Here is a 27,420-nt window from a genome sequence, read left to right on the forward strand (position 1 = left end):
CACGCAACGTCTTTGCACGTCGCAACCCCACGAAACAGAGAGAGAGAAAGAGTCACCGAGTTTAAAATTATTGCTTCGCCTTTCGATGCGTAAAGCTTGAACGATGCATCGAAAAAAATAGAATCGTGTTAAGGTTGCGTCTCTTTCACCTCAACCTCCTCCACCCCTTTCTCGAGTTCTCGAAATTCTGAGTCGGCTGCTTTTTTCTTTTACCGATTCTTTCTTGTTCTTTTTCTATTTCTTTTTTGTTTCTTTTTGAAGGAGTATATGAGAGATATGCAATATGCAACGTGACACAGAACGCATCTTTGTGCATTGAACACGCTAATATGCAAACCTTGAATGACATTCGGAAGACCTAGACTCTGATTCACGAAGGTCTTCTAACTTTATAAAACTCTCAGGGATCGAGCTTTTTCGAGCATCTTTCTTTTATGTTTGTTTTATGATTTCTTTTATGATTTTTCTTTTATGTTTGTACGATTACAATATTTTAAATACGCAATCCAGAAAATAGAGAGAGAAAGCGATGTAATTTGTTTTCTTTATGTTCCGTAATAAAAGCTGCAAAATTAGAAAACCTATTATTAATATTTGTAAATAATAGAATGACGAAGGAAAAAAAAAAGCATGGAAAATCTATCATAAAAATGTATATAAAATAATTGCTCGACTTTTATCAATTTTAAAGAGAGAGAAAGAGAGAAAAGTGAGATTTATTCAATTATTATATTAATATATAATGATTATAATAATTAATATATCATTTATTAGATATTTATTATTAGATATTATAATATTTAATAATATGATTATAATATTAAATTATTTGATTAATTGTAATAAAAAGAAATCTCAGAAAAATAGTTAGAAAATAAATTCTGCTGTAACATTTGAAGTAAGGATATTACATATTCACTTATGTTTATGTAGGACACGTAATAAACGCATATATGTTGAATGGAAGACATATGTACTTACTTCTTACATCAAATATTATATCTCAGGCAATTGTCCAAAATTCCGTCCGAATTTTCATATCATTGAGTTTCCAGTCGACTGTAATTTTATTACAAAATATTTGTGAAAATTGAGTAACGCAATAATTCCACCCATCACATATCTATTCAAAATGAATAATGACGGACAATAAAATAATTCCAGTCATTAATTACTAGCAACAAAGGAAAATAAAATTGGAAAAATTCCAAACAGTAATAAAAATAACGATATGAATCTACGTATGTATATAAGTTTATACACACACACACACACACATGAAGTTATTTATACACGTACGTATGGGTCAAGCCAGGAATTACAGCTGAATTGTGAGGTTAGTAATATAAAAAATATAAATTTTTTTGTTCTGAAACAAACCGAAGCAATAAATTTACCAGTTAAATATCTGACATATGTCTTATCTCGACGATTAGAACGTCATATAAATTTTAATTCAACTATAAGTTATACAAGGGACAATATTTCATTCGAAAGATAAATCCTCAATGTATTCTTTAAGGGTGAAGGCATTGCCATCTTTCAACCGAGCACGAAATTAGAATATATGGTATCTACCGTTGGAAATTTTTAGAAATTATAAATGATCAAAGTTTATCATGAAATATTGCTTATAATACTACGAACGAACGAACATTTATTAAAAAATAAATCTATATGAAATTTTTCTGTGTTATTTTCTACAAAGTATGTACATTAAGCGTGAGCGTATATATGCGCGAGCGTATGTACGTAATATATTTTTATTGTTCCAAATATTACAAATAACAAAATATATTTTTAATATATATATTTGAACTTCGAAAATATTTAATATATTCGATAGAAACATCGATAAGATTAAACATTGAAATTGTTTACAATTGATTTAGAATCAGGCTAATAATTAAAAAAAAAAACAATGAAAAGGTTCGAATCCTTGCTAAAACAACTAGATGGTTCAACTTAGTTCTAAGAGATGACGTTCTTTTATCCTAGTTAGATTCCATATCATAAAACAGAGTGATTATAAAATGCGTTCTCCTCTCTAATGCACGTTAACCTCGATTGCAATAAAACGCACATACTTACACGTTTGGTATTCCGTCGTAGTAAATATACTTTTACTATCTAATGGAAATTTTACATAGATATAATCTCCACCGTTCTATTTAGAAATACGGAGTTCTTATCAATTTGTTAATATATTTACATTAGATTTCAATTTTCGAATGATGATCGAATCATTCGGAACTTTTGACGTAAAATAAACAAAAAAAAAAGATAATTTTATATCTTGATTTATAGATCAACAATACGCAAGAGGAAGAAAATGTATATTAATAATCGTATGATTGATCGAATATAAGCCATAATATTAATTAAGATTAATTAAGAGATTGTCAACACGTTTTCGAAAAATTATGATATATTCCAAAAAAAGAAAAAAATAAAAAAGGAAAGAAAAAAAAAAAGAAAAAATGTTATCTTCGTTTCTGAAACAGACAAAGTTAGTAGTCAGCAAACTCGATGCCTCACGATAAGAAGACACTTTGGTTTTCGCTTTAGCTAATACGTTCTTCTACAAAGACACATTCATTCTAATCTATTCTCTTTCTCATGGCTCATGGCATCGTGTCGTGACCATGATCATTTATACGCACGCAGATGTATATATGTGTGTATGTGTGTATAGAGCTCACACTAATATCGTACACTTGTTTGTGTAATAATATACGAGCATTACTATTTTCGTGATTCTAATCGTATCGTTTAGAGTTTAGAAACGATTCGTTTTATCGAAACCATTTCGATTAATATCCTATTGATTACATTATCAATTTAATTATTGTTTCTATTATTGTTGCTATTGTAGTAGTAGTGATAATAATAATAATAATAGTTGTTGAAGTTATTATTGTTATTAACTTTTATAAAAATTATGTAACAATGTTATTTTTTTCTTTCTTTTTAATTTGTATTTCAATATTTTTTCTAGGGGTGAAGAGAGGAGGGTGGTTTTAATTTATTGGGATCAACGAAGTATAATAGATCATTCACGATCATCAGGAACTTTAGATCAAAATATTATTGATCTCCCCTAACGTATTAAAATGATCATCTAAGCAGACCCAGCCTGCCATGCCGCCATTTGACTTTTTATCGATAATAAGAGTAACTACCGTTACGGAAGTTGATCATCATTTAGAAAGCGGAAGTTGTATTTAAAGGCAGCCTTCTCTCGGTGCATAGTTCTAGTTTGACCGCGTAATCGAGAGAAAGAGAGAGAGAGAGAGAGCGTATTATACAAGAGAGATAAATTATCGCAGTCAAACATTTTTTCCTCTATTTCTTCACCACCTTCTGTCGTGCTTATCTAGTATATTTCTCCGATGATCGTGAATCACTTGATAAGAAATAAACGAATCGATCCTTTCCTTTTGATGATTAGTATTATTAAAAAAAAAAAAAAATAATAATAATTTCTACGAACATCGTCGTAATTGAAAAAAAAGAAAAAGAGAGAGAGAGAGAGAGACAAAAAAAGATATAGAATAACAATATATAGCACGAGGAAGAAGAAAGAAAAAAAAAAGAAAAGAAAAGAAAAGAAAAAAGTTCGTATACTTCAAAGTACACGTGGAAAAACAGGTTGGTAATAATTAATACGTAAACAGCGAATGTAAAGAGGAAAAGAAGATAAGCGAGAATGTTAATGAATACGCAAGAGAGGTTGGGGGTTACAGCGAAGGAAAGAGGGGAAACAGGAAAGAACGGTAAAATTAATTAATCCTTCGGTATCGTTTGTTTACAAAATATCCGCTTCCTGACAGGGCTGAAAAGCTCTCGGTCTCGAAACGAACGAACGAACGAACGAACGAAGTTGTTGCGCGCGCATTTAATATTATCAAGGCGCCACCAGTAACGTATAAAACGGGTTGCGAATGATTTAGAATCAGTGAAAGTCATGGAAACGATAATAAATGGTAACTGTACGAGAAGATACGCTCCTAAACTGACGATCATTTATCGTTTCTCTCTTTCTCTCTCTCTCTCTCTCTCTCTCTCTGTCTCTGTCTCTGTTTCTGTTTGTCTGTCTACCTCTCTCTCTCTCTTTTTATCTTTATCTCTATCTCTATCTCTCTATCTATCTTCTTTTAATGTTCGACAGCTGCCAAAGAAGATGACGACAATGCTGTTGCTGATGCAATGGAATCGCTTTCGTAATGTGCGATTATAGATTAATCTGAGATATAGATAAAATCTTTAAGGAAAATTGTCATAATTTATTGGTACAATCATTATTGAAAGGAAATAATGTGCTTGCTTTTTCTCTCTCCTTCTCTCCTTTCTTTCATAATATACATGTATGTACATAATTATATATATAGATATATATATATATATATATATATATATATATATATATATACACACACACACACACACACACATTTGTACAACAATTTCTACTCTGTCGTAATAAAATGTTTACGCACATACATTCGTATAATTGCTCGAAGAAAGATTGATACAAGTAAGAAGAGAGTTTATCTTAAAAACGATGCTATCTATCTACATATATCATAGATACGTGTCAATACATATATATATATATATTATGTTTTATGACTCGAAAAATAATTTTAAAGGAAAATAATAAGCATTCGTTAAAGTAAGAAAAAGTCCAAAATAAAACGTATCGGAGTTCGGTCCACAAAGAGTTAACAATCGTCATAAGACGATGATCTCTTGAAAATGATCATTTTTCGTGAAAGTACATATAAGTACCCGTAGCGCGAAAGGACGATGCTGATTTTATGAATGAAAGCTTTGACACGAGAAACGAAATATTGTGGATAGTAGACGAGCGGATAGTGGCTAGATTCTCGGAGGTAGCGCCGCTACGCAATATCGTTTATTTATCAAAGTTTTCAAAGGTGAAATAACAATTGTATCTTTTTTTTCATTCTTTTTCCCCTTTATGTATAATATTCTTTTCTCAATGAAGAATCTTATATCTTTCATATCGAAGAAAATAAAAAATATTGACGATAAAGATAAATAAATATTCGGGAGGTTAGCTCGGTGGCACTTGGTCGTTTTGATACGGGGTTGAAGTGCGAGCTGCGGCTCGTAAACGCAGAGAGGCAGTTATGTATGGTGTCGTCGTCGTCGTCGTCGTCGCCGTCGCCGTCGCCGTCGTCGTCGTCGTCGTAGAAAAGTCGTAGCTGGAGCGCCCTTAGTGCAGTGTTCATATATGTACATAGAAGCAGGCTCCAACCGGCGAGTCGTGTATTCAAGAGACGGATTTTCAAAAAAGAAGGAAGGGAAGAGAAAGAGAAAGAAAAAGAGAGAGGAAGAGAGATAGAGATAGAGATAGAGATAGAGATAGAGATAGGGATAGAGATAGATAGATAGAGAGAGAGAGAGAGGAAGAGAGAGAGAGAGAGGAAGAAAGAGAGAGAGAGAGAGAGAGAGAGAGAGAGAAAGACAGAGAAAGAGAAAGAGAGAGAGAGAGAGAGTGCGTGATAGAGGAGCTTCGAAAAACGTGTCCACAGTGTCGACGGGGCTGACACCCCGAATACAGGAGGTGTGCTATCTGTAGCAAGAATAAGGAGTAAAGAATATAAGGAGAGAGGAGAGGTGCGAAGGGGAGTGGATAAGCAAGTATAGAAGGAAGGAGAGGGAGACCGTCGCGACGGACGTCGCTGGACGTCGCGTGGGACCAAGGCAAGAAAAACCGAGGAACGCTTCTTCCCTGTGTCTGATGAGCTCCTCCGTCGTACCGTTGGTGGTAAGATGGCTGTGCAGCTGGATGGAGGAGGGAAGGAGGTCTTGAAAACACAATTCGCCACGCGGGAAGGAACGTACAAGCTGATGACCTTGTCGGAATACTCGAGGCCGAACAGGGTCGGCTACACCAACAGCCAAGGGAGTGCGTCCGTCAGGGTATCCTTCGTCACTTTGCCAGACTCTTCGAATCCCTCGGGTACGCAAGAGCACGACGACCGAATGTGTTTTAATTTCGGAAAGGAGCTCTATGTCTACGTTTATCGTGGTGTCAAAAAGGTAAGCCGTTCCCATTGCCACATTGATTTTATCCTGTTTATCATCCTGCTTCAACACCCGATCATTTTTCTCGTCGAGGACCAAACAAGACAAGTGACCGTTCCGACCTAACCTCGAAAAAGTCTATTTGGCACGAGAGTCGCGGAATCGGCTCCATTTTTGCGTCTCTCGTCAACGCTCGTACCTTCTCCTTCCAGGCTATTTCGTTCTTCGTTCTTTTTTGTCTTTTTTTATTTTTATTTCTCGTATGTTAATCTTCTTATGTACTTTCGCATTTCCTCCTCCTTCTCCTTCTCCTCCTTCTCCTCCTCCTCCTTCTCCTCCTCCTCTTCCTTCTCCTCCTCCTCCTCCTCTCCTCCTCCTCCTCCTCCTCCTCCTCCTCCTCCTCCTCCTCCACCGCCGCAGCCGCATCCTCTTTTGTCGATCCGAACAAACCAATTTACTCGAAGTCTCCGTGCCTTAAGAATTTCAATGTTTAATCTTTAATATCGCTTTGTTAATCGCCTTTTTTATAATATAATTCCTATTTGCCAGATCACTTATCTATCGTTGTCAATTTTTCATTTTCTTATTTTTTTCCAGCCTGATGCAAGACCTAACCGAGACAAATATATGTCTAAGTAGATTTCATCTGCAATTTATGTTGTTTTTCGTGTTTGAAGTACAGAGTTATGTCTATGAATCTTGAACTCTTTCATATTCCTTCTGATAAAGTCGTCGAATTAATCGTTTATAGAAGAAATGTTTTTATATTCTGTTGTTTGACATTGTCTCCTGATAAGCTCAAAGTAAATTGATGCAAAGTTCAATGTTTCAGGCTGTGGATTTGAACAATCCCGTGGAAAAGAAAACATACAAAGGAACTAATCCGACTTGCCACAATTTTAATCAAACTACGGCGACGGCAGATAGTGCACCGTTATTAGTAGGATTTTCTACAGGACAAATACAATTGATAGACCCTATAAAACAAGAATTCAGTAAATTGTATAACGAAGATGTATGTATTGTTTCTTCTCAATTTGAAATATTTTTTATTACATTAGATCGTACAAATTAATACGTTATTATAAGAAAATTTTGATAAATCAGCAATTATGAATGTTTCGTTTGCTTTAATTCTGAGCATTTCTTTTACTTCGTTTACCATTAGCTAAAAGATATCTCTATAATAAATGGGAGAATTAATAACAGTCGAGCGGTTTATAAAATTTTTCGATGTGCCGATGTGGATGATCATAGCTAAAATTATTTCATGAAATGATCCGAGTTGCTCTGTATCGATGCGATTAGAATCCAATTAAATAATTAAGCTTGATAGGCATTATTATGTAATGTTACGTTGTCCTGCTGTAATAACTGTACACAAATATAGAATACTTTGCTTGCATTTCTTTTGCTGATATTATCTCATTTTTCTTATAAACAAATAATATGATCATGTAAATGATCTAAAGATAAAAATGATATGTTACTAAGAAAGAGTCTATTCTATCTTAATAATTTATATGAATAATCGTTATAAATATGTAATAATTTCTGTTTCAGAGACTTATAGACAAAAGTAAGGTAACTTGCATAAAATGGGTTCCTGGTTCAAATAATCTGTTCTTGGTCTCTCATAGTTCTGGTCAGCTATATCTGTATAATGAGGAACTTATTTGCGGAACGACAGCTCCTCACTATCAATCGTTTATGTCTGGCGATGGTTACGCCGTATACGTTTGTAAGGCAAAATCTACCAGGAACCCTCTATACAGATGGGTGATAGGTGCAGAGGGATGTTGCATAAATGAATTTGCCTTCAGCCCTTGCGGCTCAAATTTGGCAGTTGTTTCTCAAGATGGATTTCTTCGAGTATTCCAATATAATAAAATGGAACTTTTAGGATCCGCTAGAAGTTACTTTGGTGGATTTTTGTGCGTATGTTGGTCGCCGGACGGGAGGTACGTGGTTGTTGGAGGAGAAGACGATCTTGTAACGATCTGGAGCTTTCATGAAAAACGAGTGGTAGCCCGCGGACAAGGTCATCATAGTTGGGTGAGCGTTGTTGCGTTTGATCCATATACCACGTCGTACGGAGATCAAGACCCTGACTTTAGCGGATCGGATGATGAAACGATGCCTCATAATAACCATAATCATTTTCATGAAAAGTCAAATCGTTTGTCGACAACTTCGCAAGGAGTTCATTCTAATAGGAACTCTAGTGGGTCAGAACTGAGAGTGCCAGGTGGTACGTGTTACAGGCTTGGTAGCGTATCGCAAGACACCCAATTGTGTTTGTGGGACATCACGGAAGATATATTAAGGCAGCCGGTATGTCCTAAGCAGAGACCTTCCGCCGCAGGTTCTACTACCTTCTCTTCGTCGGGGACACACAATAGCGGTAACGGCTCAATGGCTAATCATCATTTGAACAATTCTAAACTCAATAATACAAATAATATAAATTATAAGGAAAACGTGAGTGGTAATAATGAAAGTAGTAACAATAGCGCGAGTACCAACACAGCAGTGTCTACTGTAAATTCGTTGACACAGAGGCTAGCAGGTCTTGGTTTTGGTGAACGTAAGGGTGATAATCACAAGAGGAACTTTAGCCTCACTATGAGAGGTAGTGGTGCATCTAATAGCACGATCGTGCAAAACAATAGTGGCGAAAAAACGAGCACCAACTCGAATGCGAGTAGTAATATGAACAGTGTCGGTGCAAGTTTAGTAGGTGCAAATAAGAAGGTCAGTTCGGTGATGGACGATCCAATGAGATTAATAGGAACTGCCTATTGTCCAAGGTTCGACGAGTGCCCAGTCCTTCAGCCCTTGGTGTGCAAAAAGCTGGCGCATGAGAGATTGACTGAATTAGTGTTTAGGAAAGATTGCTTCGTAACTGCGTGTCAAGATGGATACGTATATACATGGGCAAGACCGGGTCACATGGTAGGTCCTCTTACCATAAACAACACTCTGCACAGGCCACACCATCATAGTATCCCTTACACCAATATCAATTCCTTGCGATCTAACGATCTCTGATGTGTAACTTGTTCCCAATTGTTGAGATAACTCCATAAAGTAGAATTTATTAATTATCGATATGTCAATTTCTATGTAAATAGAAATAATTTTAGGTTCTTTACCTTGAAAGAACCATTAAAGATCCCTAATACTTTATTTCGTCTTATCCACCAGTCTCACTAAGAGGATTGTTAAAGCAGGGGAGAGATCTATAAAATTCAATGTAAATATAGAATTGATTCCAAGAGAGTAATGTTATAGTTGAAGGTCATAGGTCAACATTTTCACGTTTCCGTGTTCTTTGTATATGACATACGCGTAAATAGATGGGATTGCGTGTTTAGGCCAATTATTTACCGCACCTCGTTCACTGTAGTTAATAAGTGTTAGAAGGTGCCATTAGAGGAAGCATTAAAAAATTAATATTTTCTCTAAATCTGTATTATACGTACGTATATATGAATTACAGAAACATAGAGGCGAATATTACTATGAGTGAACAACAAATTTTTATGTCGATAAATATTAAGTTGGAAAATTTTGAAGAAGAAGAAGAAGAAGAAGCATTGTCAAAAAGAATAGAGTTCTTTGATATTATATATTTTTTGTGTTGTTGGTTTTATAATGTGAAAAGTTATATTTAAATTTTTGCTTCCAAGCTTTAAAACGATATCCGATATTTTTAATTGCTTGCAATACGTGTAATCGTCATTAAATTAGTAATGAGAGTATGAAAATGATAATGTTAATGATAACGATAATGAGAATGAGAATGAGAATGAGAATGTTAGCAATCACGTTAGTAGCTATGCCCAGATTTATTCATGCAGTAATATATTTACTATAAGGAAACAATGAAGTTATGTAATTTAAATTTCATACTAACGGTAACTACTTCTTTCTATATTCATACAAAGTTGGATGTTACGAATGGTAACATAATACAAAGTAGATTTTGCATATCATCAAGGTCTGTTCATTCATAGTATGGACCTCCATTTATATCTGTGCCTAATGATCGTCTGGTCAAAATATATTCAAAATGAATATCGAAGCAAAATTGCATTAGATGAATTATAAATAAAATATATTTATGTTTAATTTGCATCGTCGAGATGCATAACGCTATTTGCGCTCTATGAGGTCTAGTAACAGGGCAGGCCCCTTAAACCCTTCTTTTTCTTCTATAAAATGTTTGTTATTAGCTTAGCTTAGCCAATCATAGAGAACCAACGAATTATTTAGCTGAACTATTGTCCCAAACTATGATAATGTGACATTTAATCCTTTGTTGAAAACAATGAATTGCCTTCTTGTTGTACAATAAAGCAAAAAAGTTGAATGAAAAATTGCTGCTTGCTTCCTGCTTGAATTTTGTTACCAAGTGCAATGCAAAAGTTATACAGGAAACTTTTGTTTCGTGAAGAAACAAAAAGAAAGAAATAAAAGGGCGTTCGCTTACGATTCTCCTTATCTTTGCATTCTTATATCTCGCATGATCACATTATTGCTATAGGAATGTTAAATTTATGAATTTATGAATTATGTAGCAAATTAAGTTTCCTGATACTTTGCACACGGCATTTGTGTCTTGAAAGTACCCTGTGCTCACTCATCTTTTTACAAATATTTAACCAGTCACAGTTTTTGAAAATAAATTTCATATAGAGTGCGTTGCTTTTTTTATAGTGACAGTCTTATAATTTAATCGGAAGATGCTTGCGCTTGTTTCTTAAAGCCGGTGGGGCATTAATTTTTTACTTTGATCGGAAAGATTAATGTTCTGTACCAATGCTTTGGCTGATGCAAGAGAATCATGGATGAGACTTCCCTGAGTTATCGCATGGTACGTATGACTTATCATTTCTTTCATTCGTTTATTGCTTAATTAGATCATAGAGCATAATATGATGATAAATAGAGCATAGTATAAGCTTAGAATTTATTTCAATGTGCCTATACGAGGCATCTTATATTTTACAAACTTGAGCTTTGAAAACCTTTTTCGATGCTATTGTTGCACCAATTCATTTATTAGAATAGGAGATAGTTAGCTTAATTTATCGAAACAATTTTAGAATGTAACAATACGTTTTTAAATAATCTATGCTTTGCTTTATTCCAGCCAGGCATTGGACAGGTTGGTAATGCCCTACACGTTGTCAGTCCAGCAGAAGGTGGAGGTACTATAGTATAGCCACAGTCTGATACAAATGTAGTATCAAATCATCATGACGAATACGTCCCATCGTCTTATACATTGCAATTTCCAGAATTACAACCACACACTCATTATCGTCATTTGTATTACGTGTGGCCAAGTGAAAATTATTCTAGTATAGTTCAATGATCATAGAGAAAATCGTTATACGGCTTGATGCACCTCCTCTTCATTTAGTATGCTAAAAGTCGTGCATTATTTCTCATTTTCTTTATCTCCTTTACTCGTAAGACAAATGATTAACATCAAATTTATATTGATAAAAACCTTTATAAGAACATATTAATTGGAAAATGGAAGAATCAAACTGTGTATACATGTATATATGTATGCATATTTCGTGTCTTATACTGCAGACTTATACCGTTGTGTCATTCCACCAATAGAAGTTTATTTATCTATAAGAGTTTCTATCGAGAGAACTCTTTCAATAAGAAGAAAGTTCCGTGTCTGTGAGAACGTTTGTACTTTTACCGTTCATTGAAGATATACTGCAGTACAGTTTGAAAATATATATTTAAGAAGAATAAAAAAGAATCGAATAGAAAGTTATTGTAATCAGTCAGAATAATGTGTAAATAAGACGAAACTGAAAAACTACATTGAAATAGAATATCTTGATTTAGGTATCTTCTTTGTCAAACATCGGCATACATTCTTTTCCTATACATTGACATAAACGAGTACAAGATATAATATTGTACATTGAACTTGAATCTAATGCCTGCATTAACTCAATGTTTTTCTTTGAAATTAGTTTATCGACAAAGTAAACGAATAAAATGTAATAACTTCGACAAATTTGGATAATCAAGAAAATTTTTGAGAAGGCTCCTTCCGTTTCAAGTTCTATAAGGAATATGCCTACTGCATAGCAACGTGCATACATGTACAGTTAATAAAAAAAGATTATACATGAAAAATAATTTTGTACCTGAGAGCTATAAGATATACATACATAGATTGCATATAATACGATCATTCCAAAAACAAACGTTGTTGAGAATTACGCGTTATAGAAACAACATAATGAAGTTTATTTCATCTATGGCCTTAATATTACATGCCAGGTAATACTTTTATGCAAAATTAATTAGATCAATAGAGCGTCAATGTTTATTGCAGTGATATTATACCGAATAAACATTTTTCTTTGCTTTCCTATTATCATTAACGATTTGATATTAAGATAATAATTTAATACGTTTATACTCTGTCATAACGCGTATTGCAAGTGCATCGAATTGTTACATAACGTCATTCATTTTTCAAACATATTATTTTATGTTGAGCTCGCATCCGTTGTCGTTTAAACTCCTATGTAGCATTATTACTGAAAGATTTATTGGAAATACAAAGTATATATGGATTATTTAAAAAAAGCTACTACGACACAATATTACTGTTTTATTTTTCATAACTCGGGGATAGCTTTTATAAGTGCTACCATATAGTTCTCAGGTGCAGAAGTGTACCAAGATGAGAAGAAAAATTCTGAATGCTAGAGACCGATAGGTGTATGGAAAATTTCAAGAATAAACAGTATTTCGAACTGAACGTTCTATAGAGCGAATGTTATATTTATTAATTTAAATAATAATAATAATAATAATAATGTTTAATAAGTAATATAATAAATAATAATATTAATAATTAATATTAATAATAATTAATAATTACAAACAAACAAAAAATATTTATAGTAACATATAGCGATTATCCGCATTGTTAACAATGATTCCTTTTTATAGCTTGAACATGACGACATATAAAACAATATGTCGACTTTTATCAAGAGTGGGAGGCATTTTTTCTAGCGTATTTACATTTAAGAAAGAAAGAGAGGAAATATCGTTAATAATTGCTGAAAAAAAATGTGTTATAATACTTTTTTTTTTTTTTTCGTTTCCGATTAAAATAGTACCTAAACCAATAAGTATTTGCTATAACGCGTAAAGAAATGTTAAGCTTCGATGTTTAACATTATTTATTTGCGAATTGACAAGAGATTTTAAATATTACTGGACCAAACAAGTTTCATAATTGCTTTCAGGGACGTGGAACACACACAGAGGATTCAAATGTGTATCTCGCATATATGAACGATTACGCGTTATGCATATTGCATTCCATATCGCAAAAGGAGAGAGAAAGAGAGAGAGAAAGAATGATTTTTTATTCAACTACATGCAATAATTTATATTGTTTCTCAAATTCTAATTCAAAAAAAAATATGGTTTATACTTTCACGTATGTGTATATGAATTATTCAAGAATTTTTCCTTTTTTTTTTTCTTTTTTCCAAAAATATTCTACGTTTTTTACATGTATGTAGAAAATGCGTTTAAGCTTTATCTATAGTCATTTACAAATTATTCAAAAAAAGGTCAATTTTTGTGCAATCCAGATATGTGTACATGCATAGAAATTCTCGATGCTGCGTGTGAATAGGAATGAATGAATGAGTGAGGAGAGATTTACGAAGAGAAAGAAAACAAATACAAACATTTTTTATGGAACAAAATATAATTTTATCTACGGGGTATATATTCAAAACCTAATAGATTTGAATATCTTTTCTTCCATATTTTACATTCATATGATTACATATATATATATATATATATATATATATATATATATATATATGCAATTAGATCTAAACTTTGCGAAGAAAATAAATTAGTATTCTTCTCGTTATAGTTTTCGTTTTTTTTTTCTAACGCTAGACGATTGCTCTTGAAATAGAAGAATGTATATGTGTGCCTGCTGTATGTACGTGCATATGTGTACGTATGTGTACGCACGATAAGCGTACGAGAAAAAACGAATAAGAGGTATACGAATTACCTACAAAAAAAGGGGTGGGGGGAGTTAAAAAGAAACATGCGAGATAAGGGGAAAAAAGAGAAAAGAAACAATAATTATACCAAAATGACAAAGAGAGATAAACGATTTAAAAAGTATTGTGTCGCGCGCAGACCAAACCAAAACATTAAACTTAAGAGTGCAATCGATTAGCAATGACTGAAGAGGACTAACCTGAAATGAGATTTATATGGGGAGATATTAGACTGTATTTGATTTAGAAAGAAAATTGCGATATATCTATTTATATATATATGTATATATATATATATATATATATATATATATAATGTTCCTACTTTAATAAAAATTATAGGGCTTTATCGATATATATGTTTTTTTTTTCAATCGATTTTTTCAATCGATTTAAATATGATTTTTTCAACAATATATTAAAATCATCCGTGTGATTTTAAAATAATAAATTTCAACGCAAAATCCATACGATATATATATATATATATATGTATGTATGTATGTATGTATGTATGTATGTATGTATATATGATATATATAAATATACAAGGTGTCTGCAATGAAATGTCCTGACATTTTTTGTTTTTTATAATGAAATTTGGACGTTTCATTAGAGATATCCTATATATATATATATATATATATATATATATATATATATATATATATATATATATATATATATATATGGATATTGTTATACATACAAACGAACATATACATTAATCAGTTTAATTATTTTACTTTTTATTTTTCAAAGACTAATGATCGATCAAGATACATTTATTTAAAATTTTCTTTTTTGTTTTTTTAATAAATATCTTTATACGCTTTTCTTTGTAATTAAAATATCTTTGACAAATAGATGCGCAATATTTTATGATAATTTTTATATATATGTACCTAGATGACCAGAATTAATTTGAAATTATTATTCGAATATATTCTACTCCCTGACAACACGAAAGGAAATGAAAAAGAGAAAGAAAAATAATAAATAAAACTAAAACAAAATGCGCGGTTTTATGCTTCGAAAAATACACAATAGGAAAATTTCTCGATGCAATTATGAAGTTCCGATCAACAAATCTATAAGACACATCTGGCTGGTTACATTATCTATATATCGTATTATTAATAAATGTGAATATTTGAATTTGGCCAATTTTTCTATGTCATTTTTTCACGCTAAAAAATTCGATACGATTAGATCGGGCATCAAATCTGTACTGTTTAGTACTTCTCTCAACGTGTTTCTCCTTGTTTATAAAAGTGTACATTCTTTGTAAGTATAAATGAAAAACATTTCATTGTTATCATAGAAAGCCTTATCTTTTACCTTATTGCTTTTTTTCCTACTATCTCTTTCCTCTTTCCTTTCAGGAGAAATGAAGAAAATATATATATTATACCTATATGTAGTATACGAAATATACATTTACATGTACACATACGCATACTCAACTCATATACGCATACACATACGCATATTCATGCATTTCGTAGCTGTCTTAAAACAACTTTCGAGAACTTCATTGAGTATTTTTTTTGTTTCACATAGTAAACAAAATGTCAAGAAAAATGTCACGTAGTATTATTTTGCGGTATAAAAAAATTGATTAGTCGCTTATTAAAAGCCGACTATATATAACAAAGAAAACCGATGGGCAATAAGGATGAGAAAACTGCAAATAATCCGATTCGAAAACGATCTCTTTCAAATAGCAAATTTACAAATAGGAAATAATATTATTGGTCGTAATGGTATTACAGGAGTGAGTACACGAATTTATGTTGTTTTCATTTCTTCTATTATAATATTTTGATAATATTTTTTATTGCGTCGATTTTTCTTTCATCTTTTTTTCTCTCTCTTTTTTTTTTTACAATTTTTCAAATAGTTCTATTATCGTAATTTCTTATCGCATCAAATTATTTTTTATTTTTATTTATAATTACTTTTTATCGAGTTGCTTACAAAACTGGTGATTTTGTTGTGTACGTGTACGCATGATGAGAGAAAAGTGGAAATGCATTATTATAGTAAGTGTATCGTGATATAGTCAAAATTAGTTTCACTAAATTTCGATGGTGGCAGCACTTGACCAATTTACGTCACGCGTTGTGTTCATACGCATTAATCTACGCTGTACGGACCATACAATTTTGTGTATTCCTGAATTCTTTTTTATTATCTGTTTATTTTTATATATTTTTTCTTTTCTTTTTATTTTTATTTTAGACGTTATACATGCGTGTGTTGTATATAAATTCACTTGTATGAAGAGGTTGGAATAGTGTTTGATATCTATAAACACTGCTTGTAATAGGTTAGGTTTATATTATTTATTAAAATACTATTAATATGTACATATATTTTTTAGTATAGTATATTTATAGTTTTCTATTGTTTTATGATTATAGTCAAATAATGGACAGACCATTAAACATGCTGTAACAATCAATTTATCTCCAAGTGGTGATATGACCTTGACACCGGTAAGATTCAATTACGTAGATATTACCAAAATTTCAAATATTTACCAAAATATACTCGTAATATATTTCAAATACACTTAACGAATATACTTTCACAAGTAAATTGATAAAAAAAGTATGATATATTTAATTTTTATTATTTACTGTTACAAGATATATAATAATATTAATAATAATAAGGATTTCTTAGAAAATTGTTATTAGTATCAGGTCTCACCTTGTTATATAAAATCTACTGGATCGTCTCGATGGCATCTTCTTAAATTAGGTACAGCTGTTCCTATTAAGCCAGGAGATATTTGTTCCTTGTTATCAGATAAATGTTGGTTTAAAATTATAACAATGTCTGAAACGGTGGAAAAACATAATCATCTACTAAAAAGAAAGGTTATTACCTCTTGATTGTTTCTTTGATTTGCTTATACTATCAAATTTCATAGATATTGTAAGTGGTTAAATTAGATAAAATATACACAGATATATATTACTTATGGCATAGTGTACAGACGACATACCATTCGAACCAATGGATAAAAAGATATGTTTCGACACATCTCCAAAGTCTATAGCTTCGCATGGCGATGGTTGTAACGAATCTCAAGATAATAAAGATTCTAAACCTATAGCAGTAGAGATGCCTATCTTAAGCAAAGAGAGCAGTATCATTGTGTCTACATTTTCCAAGGATATGGATGCTAGGTTCCTTTTTTTTTATAAATATTTGTAAAGAAAGCAAAAGTTTAATTATAGAAGGCAATATAGTTTTATTAATGTTCCCTTTGAATGATAGTTCGCCAGAGAATAATCAAACTATTCTCGATTCAATATCGATGGCAGAGAATCCAGATTTACCTAAAGAATCTACACTTGTTAAAGAAAATTCAAATATTCAGGAAGAGGAGTCAAAGAAAGTTGAAGCAAATGTTAAACAGGATCATGTTATGCATTCTAGTGATTGCGGTGACTCACATACTTTAATACAACAGGATGTGCATTCTTCACCAACATTCGAACAAAACAAAGCAAGTGTATCAGGTGCTGAGCAAGTAGAAACAAAAAGAAATAAATGTATTTATAAGGATAAATGTTATAGGTACATAGATTTTGTCGATATCATTATATTTTTTATAAAAAATTTTTGTTGTTTTATTATATATCTAAATTCTATTTTTAGAAAGAATCCACATCACAAAGTTCAGTTCAGTCATCCAGGTGATCCCGATTTCGAAGAAGTCGATGAACGGCCCGAGTGTCCTTATGGTATACATTGCTATCGCAAAAATCTACGACACAAAGCTCAATTTAAGCATTCCACTATGCGAAAACGTCGAGCGCCAACCCCTGTACGATCACCAAGATGTGACAATGAATCTGTGATAGAAGTATCTTCAGGAGATGAATCTGTTGATGAATCTGAATATGAACCATCTGAGTACACTTCAGAAACCAACAGTGATGTAGAAGATGTAGAAAGTATAGAAAGTGATTGGAATGAAAGTGATATTGAAGATTCTAAATCTTGAACTGATTAAGATAATAAAGGAAATGGTGAAACGTTGACTACATATAGTGTACAGACAAATTATTTATTTATGTAATAACTACTATATATTAATTCAGTTTGAAAGAATATTACGTACGTCAAATTTATCAGTGATATTATAATCATTTCAATCTAGAAATTTGGTATATGATATGACATTAAACTGTCATTATTTAGATCTATGAAGAACAACAGAAATACCTTTATTTGGTGAATCGTTTTTATTTGTTTAAATTTAAAAAATTAATATTGTCACTTACCATCGAAATAATGTTTATTTTATGTAAATATAGATATAAAATATTACACAGTTATAATTGTTATTATTATTTAAATACGTGTGTAGTTATTTATAATTATATTACTTTTTTGTTAGTTTTCATTAGACCTGATATCCTTCGTCTTCGTCACCCATGTAATCCTCTGCAGCTATAATGGCAACATCCGCCAACATATGTTTAGGTATTTCAGATCCTCTTACTTTTATTGTATAGCATACGTTTTCCATTTTAGTTAAACTTTGTTTTAACGTATATAGTTTTTTACCCATATCTTTATTGAAAGTACTTGTACATCCTAGAAATCCCTTGTGCATATTTCTAACAAAATTACAAGTTTGATAACAACTAGCTATATCTCCTGTTGCTAAATTATTAATGCACTTTCGCATAAGTTCTCCAGTTAAATCTGCTATACCCATAATGTATTCGTTCGGAGTGATTACTATTTTTGTTATTTTTGTTGGTGATTCACAATTCTGCAAAGCGGATGTAGATTTATCTGAATCTGGATAAATCAATGACTTTTCTAACTCAATCCAGTCTTGCATAGAACCAGATTGTAAATATTGAAAGAATGTAACTGCTTCTATGTATTCTTCAAGTCCAACTCTATATGCTTTAAGATATTGATAAATATCTTGACCATCTAACTCGTATGCAATATTTTTAAAGAGGGTTTTCCCCATATTATCAAGTCTTAGCTTAGCTTCTCCCAATACAGATTCTCGTTTACTTTCTTTGTCAAGGGTATGTAAAAGGAATATTATTCTCTTACTCTCTATTGTAATATCTCGACTAAGTTTAACAAGTTTTTCAAATTTATCATGTTTTGTATCTAGTTCATTGGAATATAATCGAAACTGTTGTATGACCAAATTATTCTCATCTATACTTTCCAAAATTTCTCTTCCTTTATCTCCGACATTGATTTTGTTTTTATTACAGTGATATCCACGAGTTCTCCTACCCGCTACGTAGAATCATATAAAAACAATTATTTGATGAGTATACTATATACAAAGATATTTTCTTTAAGTAATATAACATAAACTGTCTTTATAAAATTGACTAAAAAAAGAAAAAAAAAAAATTCTACTTTATAAAAATTAACTTTACGTTTACATCGTAAAGAGGTTAAAGAGGTTATGTATATACTCATATTTTTATCATACCTTTTCCTTGAGACATCATAAATATTTCAAATTTTCTATTGCGATAAATTCAAGAATAAATCATAAAAAGTAATGAATCGTGCCGCCAAATTTTATCTTACTAATAAAACATCAATGTTAGCTGATCACAGTTTATAATATACACATCTTTAATAATGTAATTAATTCTTCGCTATGAGATTAACTAGGATTGATTAAACAAAAAATTCGATTAAATGTTTGAATTTCTTAAAATTTCAATATACACATATGATAGAATTAATAAACAAATTAATGATTTTTAAATATGCGTAAATACATATGAGCACATACAAGCAGTAACTGTGCCATTGGCGCGACTTGTATAGCCAATTAGAACGAACCAAGAACAAGTTTGTCAAATATTTATTTTGATAATTAAAATTATAGTTTTTTGACATTTATATGAATTATCATTAATGTACTTTACACAAAAATGATTATCAGTTCATTTATTTATTAAATTAATACCGTTATTGATACTATACAAAAGCGACTAGATCAAAATTTGAAAAATTTGATAATAGAAATAATTGAATTAAATTTAAAAATTATTGAAACAGAAAAACTTTTCTTCGGGAAGAAAATTATTGCATGATACTTACAAAATTTCGATATAAAAAACATTTATTAAGAATGAACAATTTTTGAACACATTATATTATATAAATATAATATCGATGGAAGAAACGGTAATATTACGAGCACGAATTGTTTTATAAGTTATCGAAAATAGAGATGCTTATCAAGGTTTGGAACGCGTCGATTGGTGCAAGCAATATATAAACGATTATTTTCATCAATTGTGTATTTCCTTTTGGTTTTGTGAAAAATCGTCAAATAAATAACATTCTCAGTTATAATGCCAAGTAAAAAGAAAAAATATAATGCACGTTTCCCAGCGGTAAGTATAAAATCTTTTTATATTGTGGTATTGTTTGACAATAAAGTATAAAAACAATAGAAGAATTATTTTTTACTTAAAACACACATTTAAGAGTTATATTACGGATTAAAATAACACGAATGTTTAGATGATATAAGTTAATGTTTGAAACGAAGATTAATGTTTAATTTATTTATCCATCGAGTATAATTTTACATGCTATCTTGCAAAATTGTACAGATAACTTAACCTAAAAAATGCATCTCAGGGTCGTATTAAAAAAATTATGCAGACCGACGAAGAAGTAGGAAAAGTTGCTCAAGCAGTACCAATTATAATCTATATCCTTTTTCATATATAATATTATTATAATATGTTTTAATGATATTAGCGATTTAATTTTTTTTTATGAATATACATTTTTACAATTTTAACTTTCACCTTAACCATGTATATACCTAGAACATTAGAACTATTTGTACATTCGCTACTTACAAAAACTATGCAAATTACAAGTGCCAAGAATGCTAAGACCTTAAGTCCATCCCATATGTAAGTAAGTTAAATAATTATTAATATCGTATTAGATAAAATTATATATTTATTTTATTATATATTTTAACTAACTTGCATCGTTATTTTATACTTTCTAGGAAACAATGTATTCTATCGGAAAGTCGGTTTGATTTTCTTAAAGATTTAGTGAAAGGTTTACCAGATGTAGTAGGACCTGACGAAGAAGTTCCTACACCACCTTTAACTCCTGCCCCAATAAATATAAATGTTTCTAATCCAATTACATGTCCATCTGCAGCGTGTTATTCAGATCAAGGGTATAATCTTTTATAATAATATACTTTTTTTTTATTTCAATAATTTTTTAACAATATTCTTTTTTCTAGCTCTCAAAGCTTGGTATCAAATGATACAAATGCAGAAAATAAAAACTGGAGAAATGATGGAAGAATAGCAAATTCAAATATCAGTGTTTCAAGCGAAATATCTAAAGTCAGTCAAGCTACACCTCAAGCTCCAGAGTTCCAAATTTCTGTACCTGCATCATTTCAGATTAATCAACCTAATTTTTATACAGAGGTCAATCCTATGAATTCAAGTAGCAATTCTGACACAAGTACAACAAATCATCCGATATCTAACTTTACTCATACTGCCAGTATCGATGAAGATTATGATACATAGTTATTTTGTTTAGCAATTTACAGTATAAACTGTAATACTAACTTTAGTATATTTAAAAAATTTAAGTATACGTACGTAACACATGTCACATACATATTTTTAAATTGTTAATAATATGTTAAGTCCATCAAGTGATTGTGGTTTCTGATTGAAGTAGGGTTATACATTTTTATATTCAGCTCTAATTACATCTTGAGAATATTTTGAACATACTTGTTTACTCATCTTACTATTTATTTAAATCTAAATATTTTTTAATATAATAATTTTTAAAAGATCTTTAAATCTCTTAAAAAATGCTGCACTTCATGAATTTGTTTGATTAATTCCTTTCTAAAATTCTTCGAAGTTTTTGTTTTGCCATTTTTTTTTTTTTTCAGTTAGTCATTTTAATATCGTATATTTACCAATTTCTTTAGTTTTTTTTTTGCTTCTATTATATTCACTTAAAAGGAATATTTTCATCTATCATAATTTTTTATTTCCCATTCAATATTGTAAAATCTTTGTCTGTTTTGAATGAAAGAACAGTAATAAATGTTTAGATATAATAGAAATAAGTCAATTGTCTCATCTATTTCTTTTTTGCAATTAAGATATTTTATAAAATTCCAATGTCATTAATTACCAACATATGCAATGTATTTCAATAGAGCTCTATTCATTAAATATAAAACATAAAATTGTTGGTCTGATTTTATTACGAATTAATTAATCTAGTTAATAAAAAAAATTATTATCGAATTCTATTTTTTCTCAATTTTTATATAAATAATTTATAATTAACCATATACTATATCTATTATTCAATTCAATATTACAAAGCAATTTTATATGATAATCATTGTATTATCCTTTTTTCATCGTTTCATTTTTTAGATTTTCTTTAATAAATATTTAGATTTATTTTCCTCGTTAATCCGTAAAATTCATAATAAGTTCCACATTGTAAGAAATATCCATTTATAATGTTATTCGTTAACTGTGACCGTAGCAAAAGAGAGGGGAGAAAGAACAAGAGAGAGGGAGAGAGAAAATGAGAGAGAGAGAGAGAGAGGGACATAACATGTGCCAAAGATTGAATAAAGGTTAATATTGAAAATAACCTAAAATTAGTGTTCCTATAATCTGACATTTTTATAAATAATACAAAAATACTTATCTGTTAAAAAAAGTTTAATATTTGATAAAATACATTTTAAATTATTTTTTAATTAAATGTATTATTTAAATAATATTTAACATGAATTTTCGAAGTTCTATTCAATTAGGTGAAAAAGTTAGATTAATTTTTAATCCATTCTACTTAAAAATTAATAAAGTTATTAGTACAGTAAAGAATTATGGAATGCCCGAAAAATTTAAAGGAACTATATTAGAACGTTGGGGTAAGAATTTATAATGATTTTTAATCACTCTCTAAATCAATATGTTTCTTTATTTTAAATCATGAATTTATATTGCTGTTTACAGGAAATTATTGGAAAAATTTATATATAGATTATAAAGAAGTTACTATTGAGACTATAAAAGACTGTAAATCACACCCTATACGCACATCGATATATAGTACAGGTATGTTAATGTATATATTTTATATTGATCATATAATAAATATAACATTTGTTTCTTATTTAAGTTTTAGGATCTACATATTATTTATATAAACATAACCCTGATGAAGATTCTTTTCGAGAACATTTATTAGAAAATGCTATTAAATTAATGCAAGTAGGTGAAACTATTCGTAATGAAATATCGGTACAACATGTAGAAATATTAGAAAAGTATTATAATGAAGGTATTATACGAAGACTTAGTATCGGTATATTATCTATAATTTGGTTAGATAATTATGACAAAGAATGTTCTCTTTATAAAGCTGTCTGTCCTTATTTAAAACCACGCTATTTAAATTTTTATGAAAGAATAATAGATATAGGATTTTTAGATAGATGGTGGATATTAGACAGAAAAATGATCGATTATGATATAAATACCAAAGAATTTGATGTTATATACTAATTAAATATACTAGCTTTTACAGTAAATATAACTTTATTAATCAATTTTGATTTAAAAATTTCTCTTTTCTTATTTCTGTTTCCCATAAAATATAATATAAATTACAGAATATTATTTCATAGAATAATATTATATAATAAAAGATAATATTTTATAAAAATACAATTTTATGTTAACTACATCATTGAAATTTATAGGATTGTAATCCATGCAATATATTTTCTTCATACTTCATATTAGGTTTCTACAAATAAATTACAATTATTAATAATATAGTATTATATACATATATATATATATTGTTAGATAAGTTATCATTATATGTACCTTGAGCATATACTATAGCCGTACGACAAGGAATATATATCATCATTCTATGTGGCAGACCAGAATATGGTTCAGGATTTACAAAATGTTTTACATTATTATCAACTCGATTTTCACCTCCATATTCTGTATTATCACTGCATAATACAATTTTATGTGCTCCTAGCTGTCTCACTCCTATCGTATAATCAGCAAAAGACTTTGTGGGATGAAAATTGAAAACAAATGTAAGTCCAGCACGATCAAAAACTATCAATTTATCATCTTCGTGCTTCCAACTAACATATCCCTGAAATCATTACAAATATTTGTTATTTTTTAAAACAAATTTTTATAACAAGAGAATTTTATAACACATACAGGATTAGCATGTAACCATCCATATTTTTCTTCTAAATTATTCACATCACGATCCCAATTATTCATAAACTTGTATTTCAATAATTCGTCATCCACTAAATTCCATTGTCTTCTTGCGTAATGATAACTATCTGCATTACCAGCTCGAGGAAAATCTAGCCATTCTGGATGTCCAAATTCATTTCCTATGTGCAAATGAATTAATTTTTAAATAGTAAATGAAATAGTAAATGAAATTATTAATTGTATTTATACATTAAATTAAATTAAATTAAATTAAATTAAATTAAATTAAATTAAAAATTTTAGTATTTTATTAAAAAAAAATAAATTAATTATAAGCATTTTTTTGTGATATATATGCTATAATAAGAATAAAGATGAAAAATGAAAATGTAAATTATGTTATAAAGAACCTACTTTGTAAAGATAATTATACGAAGCACTTATCAGAAGAACTCTCACCCATGAAATTTAGATAAGCTTCTCCACCCAAAGAATGCGTGATAAGCATGATCATGTTATGAAGAGCTATACCACGATTAATAATGTTACTTGGTGGACTCAATGAACTCATGTGTGTATACATTTCTTTATCCATGAGCCAAAATGCTATTGTTTTATCACCTACAAGAGCTTGATCGTGAGATTCACAGTATGCAACTGTCTTTTCCATCCATCTGCGGTTACTTAATGTCCAACATATGTCTCCTACATTCCAATCTTCGTCTTTGGTTTCTTTTAGTAATTTAATCCATTTGTCAGGTATAGCCATTCCTAGTCGATAATCAAATCCAACACCACCTTCAGCGACTGGTCTTAAAAATTATGTATAAATATATCTTTAATACATTATTATAGTCATGCTTATAAATAGTAGACTTTCTTTATCATTTACTTTCATTAACTTCTTATTTATGCGAAGAACATATAATAATATAGTGTAAATATCCAATTTTATTTGAGTTAATACCTGCATACACCTGGCATTCCACTAACATCTTCAGCTATTGTAGCAATTTCAGGATATATATCATGTAACATATGATTAGCTAACATTAAGTAAACCACACCCTCAACATCAACGTTCAAACTATAATATTCATCATAATGGCCACTGAAACCTTGCCCAAAACCTCTTGAGTGATATAGCATTGATGTGACTCCATCAAATCTGTGTTAATTGTAAGTCATAAATATTTGACATCATGTAATTAACATGTATAATGAAACAAAATCAATTTTTCTGACCTAAATCCATCAAAACCATATTCGCTTATGTACCAACGTAAATTAGAAAGTAAAAAGCGTAGTACTTCATATTCTGCATAATTAAATAATCTACTATCCCAAAGTGGATGTTGTCCACGACCACCAGTATGAAAGAAACAACTGTCTGTACCATCAAACATGTTTAACCCATCTAAAGTATTTTTTGAAGCATGCGAATGCACCATATCTAATAATACATAAAGACCATGAGCATGAGCTTCATCTACCAATTCTTTTAATTCCTCTGGTGTACCATATCGAGATGAAGCCGCATAAAATGAAGTCACCTAATTAATTTTAATGCGAAAAGCTGTATAGAAATATATAAATATTTAAATTAAATGGAGAAGAAGATGTATAGCTACTTGATATCCAAAACTGGCGTAATAAGCATGTTCCATAATAGCCATTAATTGTATAGCATTATAGCCTTGTTTTACTATACGTGGAATTGTCTTCTTAGCGAATTCTAGATATGTACCAACTCGTAATTCCTGTGTAGCAATACCAACATGACATTCATATATTCTAAGACTTTCCGGTTTCTTTGGTTTCGGGTGATGAAATTTGTAAACCTATAGAAAAAGTAGAATATATATAAATACAATATATTTTAATTACAATACATATTCTATCTGTAAATCTAACATTTTCAGGATTGGGATGCCAAATACGTTGTTTAAATGTTGTGCCTTCACTTCGATCTGCTGGCTGAGTTACATACGTGGCCCAAGGACTAAGCCTTTCCAATAATTCATTATTATGATCCTTAACAATAATTTTAACTTCAGAAAGATGTTTTAATGGTGAGCTTCCATCTGGATTTGGAGGTAAATGTAATTCCCATTTCCCATACTCCAGTTTTTTGTATGGCGTTTTAGTTTTATCCCAACCATCTTTAAAATAGAAAAGTTGATGTTAATTAAGGATAGTATAGATAAAAAATATATCTATATCTATATCTATATCTATATCTATATACACACACATACACACACATATATATATATATATAAATTTAGAAAATTTAGAAACGAAGATAAATTACTTACTAAAATCTCCTGTTAAAAATAATTCTTGAGCCCCAGGTGCCCATTCTCTTGCTGTTACACTATTATCCTTATTAATGTGTATTCCGTATATATTGTAAGCCGTTGAAAAGTTCTTTAAATTACCATCTCCCGCTTCTATTTTTTCTATATAATCTTTAAATAAAGCATATCTAAAAATAATGAAATAACATATATATTATATAAAATAAAGGAGATAAAAGCAACTGAAAGATAGATCGAAAATACGATTAAATTTATAAAGATACCTCCGGCGTATATCCTTTTCATAAGGTTTCAAATATGGATCTCTTTCTAGAAAGGCTTGTAATTCTGGAACCTCTACTTGCAGAGGGTCCATACTTGACCATTTTCCTCCCATTTTAAGAAATTCATGCGGCAGATACAATTCACTTAAATTAAAATACCCTCACAGAACCCGCGCGTAAGCGGGCGTGAATGACGTGCCAAGGTGAACCCGGAGTGCATATACAGCTGATATATAAGCTATAAGACGACCAATAAGAAAACGCGATTACAGTGACATCTTCTCAATATTTCTGTAACTTTTCTTCATTAATTGAGTCATTCATGAAGCGTTGATTTGACGAAAGATATTTGAAAAACCCGCTA

The 27,420-nt window shown here is 30.3% G+C and overlaps 6 protein-coding genes across 14 annotated transcripts; 4 read left to right on the forward strand and 2 right to left on the reverse strand.

The window, feature by feature from the left end:
• Positions 1-4,989: 4,989 nt before the first annotated feature.
• Positions 4,990-12,899, forward strand: LOC127062011 (WD repeat-containing protein 20). 6 transcript variants are annotated; one of them, XR_007781045.1, is made up of 5 exons: positions 4,993-6,072; positions 6,890-7,072; positions 7,621-9,012; positions 10,780-10,936; positions 11,216-12,899. XR_007781045.1 is itself a non-coding variant. In XM_050989561.1 (4 exons), the coding sequence occupies exons 1-4, from the start codon at positions 5,803-5,805 to the stop codon at positions 11,280-11,282; spliced, it is 1,908 nt and encodes a 635-aa protein (XP_050845518.1). In that variant the 5' UTR covers positions 4,990-5,802; the 3' UTR covers positions 11,283-12,899. The 6 variants fall into 6 exon arrangements, 4 of the variants coding, with proteins under 4 accessions (XP_050845518.1, XP_050845517.1, XP_050845516.1 ...); XR_007781047.1 differs by having other exon boundaries at positions 11,220-12,899; XM_050989561.1 differs by lacking the exon at positions 10,780-10,936 and having other exon boundaries at positions 4,990-6,072; positions 11,220-12,899.
• Positions 12,900-15,761: 2,862 nt separating this feature from the next.
• LOC127061912 (aprataxin and PNK-like factor) lies at positions 15,762-18,219 on the forward strand. 3 transcript variants are annotated; one of them, XM_050989419.1, is made up of 6 exons: positions 15,762-15,930; positions 16,580-16,654; positions 16,859-17,041; positions 17,154-17,353; positions 17,445-17,747; positions 17,829-18,219. In XM_050989419.1, exons 1-6 carry the CDS (start codon positions 15,832-15,834, stop codon positions 18,175-18,177), a joined length of 1,209 nt encoding a protein of 402 aa, XP_050845376.1. In that variant the 5' UTR covers positions 15,762-15,831; the 3' UTR covers positions 18,178-18,219. The 3 variants fall into 3 exon arrangements, with proteins under 3 accessions (XP_050845376.1, XP_050845375.1, XP_050845374.1); XM_050989418.1 differs by lacking the exon at positions 15,762-15,930 and adding an exon at positions 16,260-16,485 and having other exon boundaries at positions 16,865-17,041; XM_050989417.1 differs by lacking the exon at positions 15,762-15,930 and adding an exon at positions 16,261-16,485.
• Positions 18,220-18,453: 234 nt separating this feature from the next.
• Positions 18,454-19,995, reverse strand: LOC127061913 (translin-associated protein X). Its single transcript, XM_050989420.1, has 2 exons — positions 19,651-19,995; positions 18,454-19,448 (listed from the first exon to the last, which is right to left on the reverse strand). Exons 1-2 carry the CDS (start codon positions 19,667-19,669, stop codon positions 18,580-18,582), a joined length of 888 nt encoding a protein of 295 aa, XP_050845377.1. The 5' UTR covers positions 19,670-19,995; the 3' UTR covers positions 18,454-18,579.
• A 385-nt stretch (positions 19,996-20,380) lies between these two features.
• LOC127061914 (dr1-associated corepressor) lies at positions 20,381-21,889 on the forward strand. 2 transcript variants are annotated; one of them, XM_050989421.1, is made up of 5 exons: positions 20,381-20,572; positions 20,823-20,895; positions 21,013-21,106; positions 21,208-21,387; positions 21,457-21,889. In XM_050989421.1, exons 1-5 carry the CDS (start codon positions 20,531-20,533, stop codon positions 21,752-21,754), a joined length of 687 nt encoding a protein of 228 aa, XP_050845378.1. In that variant the 5' UTR covers positions 20,381-20,530; the 3' UTR covers positions 21,755-21,889. The 2 variants fall into 2 exon arrangements, with proteins under 2 accessions (XP_050845378.1, XP_050845379.1); XM_050989422.1 differs by having other exon boundaries at positions 20,396-20,572; positions 20,795-20,895.
• Positions 21,890-22,556: 667 nt separating this feature from the next.
• Positions 22,557-23,795, forward strand: LOC127061915 (mitochondrial import inner membrane translocase subunit Tim29). Its single transcript, XM_050989423.1, has 3 exons — positions 22,557-23,142; positions 23,228-23,329; positions 23,394-23,795. The coding sequence occupies exons 1-3, from the start codon at positions 22,998-23,000 to the stop codon at positions 23,777-23,779; spliced, it is 633 nt and encodes a 210-aa protein (XP_050845380.1). The 5' UTR covers positions 22,557-22,997; the 3' UTR covers positions 23,780-23,795.
• On the reverse strand, positions 23,794-27,273 carry LOC127061911 (1,4-alpha-glucan-branching enzyme). Its single transcript, XM_050989416.1, has 10 exons — positions 27,057-27,273; positions 26,791-26,960; positions 26,387-26,634; positions 26,104-26,313; positions 25,718-26,025; positions 25,440-25,640; positions 24,932-25,284; positions 24,467-24,651; positions 24,107-24,395; positions 23,794-24,023 (listed from the first exon to the last, which is right to left on the reverse strand). The coding sequence occupies exons 1-10, from the start codon at positions 27,167-27,169 to the stop codon at positions 24,016-24,018; spliced, it is 2,085 nt and encodes a 694-aa protein (XP_050845373.1). The 5' UTR covers positions 27,170-27,273; the 3' UTR covers positions 23,794-24,015.
• Between the last annotated feature and the right edge of the window lie 147 nt (positions 27,274-27,420).

Source organism: Vespula vulgaris, chromosome 2 (genome assembly GCF_905475345.1).
Source record: "Vespula vulgaris chromosome 2, iyVesVulg1.1, whole genome shotgun sequence".
Classification (NCBI taxonomy): Eukaryota; Metazoa; Arthropoda; class Insecta; order Hymenoptera; family Vespidae; genus Vespula; species Vespula vulgaris.